This window comes from Papaver somniferum, chromosome 8 (assembly GCF_003573695.1).
Source record: "Papaver somniferum cultivar HN1 chromosome 8, ASM357369v1, whole genome shotgun sequence".
Lineage (NCBI taxonomy): Eukaryota > Viridiplantae > Streptophyta > Magnoliopsida > Ranunculales > Papaveraceae > Papaver > Papaver somniferum.
Window position 1 is genome coordinate 105,184,128 of NC_039365.1, and position 7,945 is coordinate 105,192,072.

The 7,945-nt window shown below is 35.5% G+C and overlaps 1 protein-coding gene and 1 long non-coding RNA gene across 2 annotated transcripts; both read right to left on the reverse strand.

Annotated features, from left to right (window-relative positions):
• Window positions 1-2,321: 2,321 nt before the first annotated feature.
• On the reverse strand, window positions 2,322-3,942 carry LOC113302923. Its single transcript, XR_003337195.1, has 5 exons — window positions 3,691-3,942; window positions 3,487-3,583; window positions 3,319-3,386; window positions 2,936-2,977; window positions 2,322-2,437 (listed from the first exon to the last, which is right to left on the reverse strand). It is a non-coding gene; the product is annotated as an uncharacterized LOC113302923 (long non-coding RNA).
• Window positions 3,943-5,858: 1,916 nt separating this feature from the next.
• LOC113301356 (metalloendoproteinase 4-MMP-like) lies at window positions 5,859-7,025 on the reverse strand. The gene has a single exon (XM_026550120.1). It carries the CDS (start codon window positions 6,906-6,908, stop codon window positions 5,859-5,861), a length of 1,050 nt encoding a protein of 349 aa, XP_026405905.1. The 5' UTR covers window positions 6,909-7,025.
• Between the last annotated feature and the right edge of the window lie 920 nt (window positions 7,026-7,945).

Sequence of the window (7,945 nt, forward strand, 5' to 3'; positions counted from 1 at the left end):
ATTAAGATTAATGTGAGGTGATTGATATTTCCAGGCTGTACTTCGGGAATATAAGACCGGTATATCAATTGGTTCCTGTTCACCTTGATTTATCAAAAGACGGAAAAAAACTCGTAGGTATTTCTGTCGGAGACAGATTTATCTATTCCTGTAGACTTTTCTGTGTGATATAGATTTGTTTATTAAAGTCTTCGACTTTGGTTCGTAGCAACTCTTAGTTGTGGGTGAGATCAGCTTAGGGAATCAAGTACGTAGTATCCTGCTGGGATCAGAGACGCAAGGAGCGCAACTGTGCCTTGGTCAGTGTGAGATTGATCGGGGTTCAACTACAGTCCAGACCGAAGTTAGTTTGTAGTAGGCTAGCGTCTGTAGTAGCTTAATACAGTGTGTGTTCAATTGGACTAGGTCCCGGGGTTTTTCTATATTTGCGGTTTCCTCGTTAACAAAACTTCTGGTGTCTGTGTTATTTCTTTTCCGCATTATATTTTGTTTTATAATTGAAATATCACAGGTTGTGCGTTGAATCGATCAATTAGTAAATCCAACCTTTGGTTGTTGATTGAAATTGATTGATCCTTGAACATTGGTCTTTGGTACCGTTCAAGTTAATTTCTCTTGTATTCAATTAGACTCGCAGATTGCTATTTGCTTGAGTAAGTATTGAATTGAGAAATTGAGATATTGAGATATAACTCCTTGATATACTTTTCTTAAGATTGAGTATGTCTGTCTAGTTGATTCTCTTGAAAGTATATTGGAGTTAGTCCATACAGATTGCTAAGCGGAATATTGGGTGAAGTTGTTAGACCCCCACTTTTTCAAAAATAACAAAGTTTAAGATGTCGACATACTGCGTAATTTGAACATGAGCTGAAATCTTATTTATTAATTGTTCAAAGATATTCCCTGATCCTCAAGGTGAGATCCCAAACAGGAATAGTTGAGAATCTTTTTAAGATTTTCGATTGAATTTTTTTTTTGATTTACCAGCAAGCAAAACATATCTCTGGAAAGATATATTAGTTAAGTGTTAACTAATATTGAGTTTCCCAAGGGAGATTGCAGTTATACAGTTGAATATTGGTTGGAATTAGATAAAACAGAATTTAGGAACTTTATTGCATATCTTGAGAATATTTTCGGTTATGGAAATTCCTTGGTGTCTGAACTACCTTGGTCTATAGATGATAGTGAAGTTTGTTCTTCTTACAAGCTTATCCTAAGGCATGCACTTTGTTTCGTAGTCACTGCTGTAGCCGACTAATAATATTACTAGTAATACTATCTTGTAGAGGAGAAAAACCTAATTAGGCGAAATCTCATACGTCCGCTAGTTTAAAGAATTCTTTGGGATCAAGAAGCGTCTACTACTACCGTTGGTGGGAAACTATAATTGCATTGTTATTTTAGTTTTCAATTATTGATTTGATTGACTAATGGAACCTAGTTTGATTATTCTTGAGAGCCTTCTCTTCTGACATAAGGTCACTCAAACTAGATCGAGATATTAGCGGTGGTTCAGTTCTGAATTTAGATCCGACCACTACACCAAATTCCTGGATTAGTAACAAAATTCAGACGTTACTAAAACGGGTTGTAACGGCTTTTGACTGTTACAAAACGGGGTGTTACATTTTTCTCCCTAAGTTCAACAGCCCATGGTTATGCATGGTAGAGGCCATCATTTCCTACACAAGCCTCTATTAGAACCACATGCTCAAGGTTTGAACAAAAGGAAAAAATAAATCATGCCTTCAAAACACATTAGGGAATCTCCCTGCCATAAGCATAAATATGGAATCATTCGATAATTTACAAGACCTAATAAAAAGAATATAAATACAATAGAGAGAGTATTGCAAAATTACATGTGCAGACTATACGATAACCAACAGGGAGATATGTAAACTACATATACATATGTCATGCTTCTAAGAAAATCCAAATAAAGTTAAAAATTAAGATAAAGAGTGGCCTCACCTGTATGGTTGCTAACACACCACAAGGTCCCCCTTCATACCAGTCCTCGGGAATGAAGAGAAGAAATTATGAGCAGCAATGCCCCCATACGACTTTGAAAAACATGAAGCATTGCCTTCAGCTGCTGACAAGCACTCGACTGTGAGGTATATGTGTTAACTCTCAGGACTTTTTGCAAGTCTGAAGCTGATTCGATTGAAAGCCCTGCACTGCCTACAAAATGAAACATTTCAACCTCGTTTAGATAACTATCACATTAACTCTCGATCCATCAAGCTTATCAATTGCTACATAAAATAAAGTCAAATAACAAGCTAGAGATAGAGATTTAACCCCCTCCTTTTAGATATCTTCAGCATCCTCTGGCCAGTGGGTTGAAATATTTAAAGTAATAATAACAGCTCTTTTCTTGCTCCCACATATAAATAATCTGTCCCCCATAGTCCGAATCAAGGCCCTGTAAAAAGCACAACAGGGGATTTCAACATGTTATGAGCTAGAAATACAAGGGATATAAGCACGAATCCTACCAGCTCGGATTAAGCTCGATTTGAACCAACTATAAAATATAAAAGCCACTGATTCAAATTGCCGAAGTGAGCTACTGACTGGGTTCACCGAGGAAAAAGGCTGTTAAATTTGCAAATTCGCTAAAACAGCAAAGGTGGCTTATATTTTTATGCAGCCATTTGTTTGAAAGATTTAGTTTTCGGGTTCAAACATTTGCATTTGATATTTCTAAGAAAATTTAACCTAATGGTAATTCGAGTAATCTAAGATATATTATCCACTATTAATTTTATATATCAAGATTACAATAAATATATGGACTAACTAATCACCTTGCCTTCCCATCTTCAGTTAGAGAAAGCAAAATTACACAGTGTAACAGATTCACTTTGAGAACATACACTGGGAGCGAAAACCTGGGTTGCCAAGTTGACTGTATTTTTACCTAATTCATTTGAAGAAACAATAGGTGCTTGAGAACAAACGCCTGCAGTGCCAAACCCAAAAATATTGTGAGACGATATTCTCCACATATAACAAAATACGATGAAAAAATCTTATAATTAACTTCATATTTTTCGCCTAAGTCTATAATGATATAAGCGTTCCAGTCACTGCATAAAGCATAAGTAAGAAATACAAATGAGATAAGCTTCATCTTTGACTAGAAGATGAGCAACCAATAATTCAAAAGCTTTTGAGCATTTCTTCTGCTGACCTTTCAACTAGGAAAAATGTAGAATACTGTGTTAGCTCCAGCACTTCTTGCAATTGAAGTGATTACTACAGCTAGAACTTCCACATGTTCAAACAAAATTATTGACATACCCTTTGTAAATCCGCCGGCTCTCTAGGAAAAACAAGAGATCTCAACCCTTCAACCAATACTCACAACCCTTCAATCAAAACAAATAAACAAAACCCAGATTTAGTAACATAATATGATTAAAAACTCTACTTTCAGATTCAAATATATCACAAAAAATAAATCAAAACCTTGAGTTAGATCTGATGATGATTTCATTTCTCATAGGATGATAGGAGTAACCATCTTCAGCAAGCTCTCTAGCGAAGAATACTCCTCAGCATCAAACTGTAAATCAAAATCGAAACAATTTATTTCAGCCTAAAAAAATCACCAAAAAATCAAGAAATATCAGAAATTAATGATACAGAAATAAGGATTGTAGTAGAATTTACCTTCTGTTTCTCACGAATAAACCAAATACATCATTCAACAACACCTAAAAATCGAAACCAAATCAAGAACAAAACCCTAATTTAGATGGAACCCTAAAATCTGATTTAACAGATTATGAAACCCAACTGATGATGACTTACACAGATGGAAACTTAAATCAAAACCCTAAACTCGATGAACAGACGATTGAAGATCAATTCTTCAAACATCAGATGATTAATCTGCAGTTGAGAGGGAAGAAAATGGAGGCGCGGTAGGAGAAAAGAAATGAAAGTGAAAATGAAAATTCGAGAGAAGAGAAAAGATTATCTAGGTTAGGGGAGGGGATGAAATATCCTGTAGTTCAACGATTCTTGGGTTGAAAAAGAATAGCAAGCATGTGAATGGCACACACACAAACTGCTAGTGTTACGACCCAAGTGTGACCAAGCGTGTGATTGGCACCCATATAAAACACTTCGTAACGGCTTGGCCCTGTTACGATTATTTTTTAACGGCCATTTGTAACGGGAAATTTTTGTAACGGCTCCAAAGTCGTTACGAATTCCTGTTACTAATCTGGGAATTTGGTGTAGTGGACGTTGACTTGTGATCGATCATTGTTAACAGACTCTGTTCGGTGTGTGATCGATCATAAGTTGGAATCAAGTTTGTTATTTTGCATGTACATGAGAATATTGAAGAATTGAAGACAAGAAGATTTTTCTTATTGGTTTCGTATCTTTGTGATTTGCTTCATGCAAAAACTTGATCGGCTTGGATCCGACTAAATCTAGTTTATTTTTTGATAGACTTTTTATAACTAGTCGTATTATATCGACAAGCTATCATTTGGTGGTACTATTCAGTATCCAAATCTGGTAGTTCTGTTTGACTTGATCTGGTTAGCTTGTTAATCTAGATTTTGGAAGATCTAAACCCGACAAAGGAGTTTATTGATTTGAACAAAAAAGCCTTTGTCACGCTCAACAATATATCTCTGATTAATTTCCTAAGATATGAGAGTGGTTAACGAACAGATTGGTCTTTTACCGTTTGGAAGATAATCGAAAGGATTGAGTGCTTAAAGTCTTCAGAGAGGCTGAAGCAACTTAAGATAGTGGACTCTATCTTAGAATTCACGTGTGTTTGCCAAATTGGTTGTAGGTGAAGGAATACTAAGGAAACTAGGTAAGTACGGATAGTTCACTTGGTATCAACTATACGAAGTTGGTAGTGGTATTTGTATAGGGGTTTAATTCTGAGAGTATTCAAAACTGGACTAGGTCCCGGGATTTTTCTGTATTTTCGGTTTCCTCGTTAACTTGTTGTGTATTTACTTTTACTTTCACTTTCCGCAATTATAATTATTATTTTAGTTATAATTAAAAGTAAATACATTGTGCGTTAATCCTAAAAACTTGGGTTGATACCTATAGTTAGGTTCGGTTTCGAAATAGTAACTATGCCAAGTGTATACTTTGTGGTTGTTATCTTTTTAAAGGTCTCTGTCTATATTAGGTCACGCAAGATATCGGACTTCAGGCAAGATGGATAGAAATCACGAAGTTCTCTTCGTCTCAGACTTTGTGATTCCTTAAGATAAATATATGAAAACTTATCTTAATTGATCTTTGGAAGATTGTTCTTGAGAGGTGGTTAAGAATATAGGCTGCTCTTCGGGATTCGTAAGTTCCGGATTTGTGAAGTTTACTAGCTTTGTCTATTGCAAACAGATTCCTTCACCTTGAGCTTTGATCTAAACAGAAAACACAGACGTGGAGCGACAAATGAGTCATATCTGTCTTAATAATTAGGTATTTTCAAATACATGATTAAATCGTCTCACAGAATTTTTCATAGTTGTTAATGGGTACCAACTTACCGAAAAAATACTGAAATTCATATAAGACAAACTAAAAAATCCAATCCAAAAAATTCTGATACCCTTCCAAATAATCGGACACCCCATTACTAATATTGGGATTTTTATCGAGTTTTCTTCTCACAATTACCTTATATGATTCTATTTTATAGCCAATAAGATTCTTACTTGTGAGTCTGTGTGACTCATGGTGCAAACGATGCTTCTCAAGAATTCTCAATCACCAAATTGGCTTCCAAAATAAAATTAATAATTATGTATATATAAATCAAAAAATACAATAATAAAAAAGTTGAATTGTATCTAAATACAAAAAAATACTGCTATTAGAGAAATTGAAAATATGGGATTAAATCTGTGTCCTCTTAAACCGAAGGATTTATTAGGAGAAGTTTCAGACTGTAGGAAAAAAGTTAAACTAAAATTTGGATTGGAACCATAAAGGACTTGAACCCCATTAACGTCGTCCAATCTCAAGTCCACTTTTTTACTTCTAGGGTTTAAACTAGGGTACATGACAGCCTCTTTAACAGATGAATGGCCCAACCCTAAGACATGTCCAATTTCATGTGTCGCAACGGATTCCAAATCAATGGCCACTCTTGATTTTTCTGACTCAAAATCAACAGACCAAGTTTCTGCCGCATCAAGATGGAAACGGCCGCTTTTTGGTGAAAATGCATGCGCTAGCACTCCAAGTACCCCGTCAAATGGTTCCCCGTCTCCATGGTCCTTACTATAAAAACCTATTTTGATATCAGCATGCTTATAGTCTTGAGTCTCTGTAAAATTAACTGGAATAACTGAAGCCCATCTCGTAAAAGCTCGGTTAAAAACAGCTCGAATATCTGAAATTTCTATGTAGTCGATAAAATCACTGGAGGAAAAAGCATAAGTTAACATCAACGGTGTAGTTCTTCCCCAACTAGGTCTACCCGGAAAATATGTGTAGTGTTTTGTTATATGTAACTTATGATCATCGTTGTCCCCTACACCACATCTAGGTGACATAATTTCAGATAGTGTAGCAGAATCCAGTTTACCGGTAACAGGCAAACCGAGTTTCGATTGATACTGAGTAACAGCTGATTCCAATCCATCATCAAAAATATCGGTGAAGTTCGTATCACTTTTTGGTAGATATCCGAAACGGTGGAAGTATTTCTTTAGCTCAGACATGCCAATGATTTCACTGCCTCGACGGATATCTAAGAACTTATGAAACGTGCTCCACGTGTAATTCATATCAGGATTGACAGGTAAAACGGTTATGAAATCAGGCATGTTTCTGGCGGGAAATGAAGGAAGGATGGTAATGAAGAGGAACAAGAAGAACGAGACGTGCTGAAACATTTTGTGTTTGTTTTTCTTTGGGATTAGAATTTGAATATGAAGAAGAGAAGAGAATGAAGGTTTTAGTTTGTTGTACAAGGGATAAACTTAAAAGGAATTAGAGATGGAAGACTCAATGAACACGAAATGATGTTTAAGTTATGAAGATTCTTTCTTGTGTTTGTGTTCTTATTAAAAGATTCCGACTTTCATATGGTTACGGTGGGTCAGCTACTAGCAGTATTGCTTCTTGCTAGTATAATTTTCTGTATTTTCGTTGGAGTTTTTGATTTTAACTTCTCTTATTTACACCCACACATGTGTTGTTCGATTGCAACATCTGGTTTACGCTGGTTCATGGGGATCACCTTACAGATGATTGTGGACGATCTCCAAGCCTTCTGGGCGCATGCATCATCTAAAATTTATGATTAGAATTTAGATTTGGGTTTAATCTTATTGAGTGGACCACCACAATATTTGATGTTGAAACCGTTCCAAGGTTACAAAAAACATGTACCAAATGACTTTTCCATCCAATAGCTGATGATCCGATGTAAGAATCTATTTTTTCACCGTGAAAATTAACGTGGGACTAAAAGTCTATAAGCTCCTGTAAAGTGTACATGCTAAACACTACTACAAATGAGAAAATGGGGTGCAGGTAGAGTGTCCGATATACAGTTCAAAATGGAGTATAATTTCTAAGCATACTTTTGTTTAACTAATAAAACCTACTACTACTTTTATTAGTTAAAAACCTTAAATTTTTGCAACTGTTTCGTTCAACTAAATCCGAACAAGAAACCAAATCTAGTTGGGATTCCCAACTAAAGAGATGATGAGTTTATTGAAGTTCTTTAATATTTTGTAGTATCATTTTTCACACTTGACTACAGGTTCACAAATTACGTCCATCTTGAGAGAAGTTATTATTTTCATTTTCGTTTAAATTTTTGTTCGTTTAATTAAAATTTTAGTTACAACTAAGATGTAATCTGTGCTACACACCGGATATGATGGGAATTGGCTCTCATTTGGAGAGGCGGGGCTTCGCT

What these genes read in the sequence shown, in the direction of transcription:
- LOC113301356 (XM_026550120.1), bottom strand. Translation starts at nt 6,908, where the DNA reads ATGTTTCAGCACGTCTCGTTCTTCTTGTTCCTCTTCATTACCATCCTT.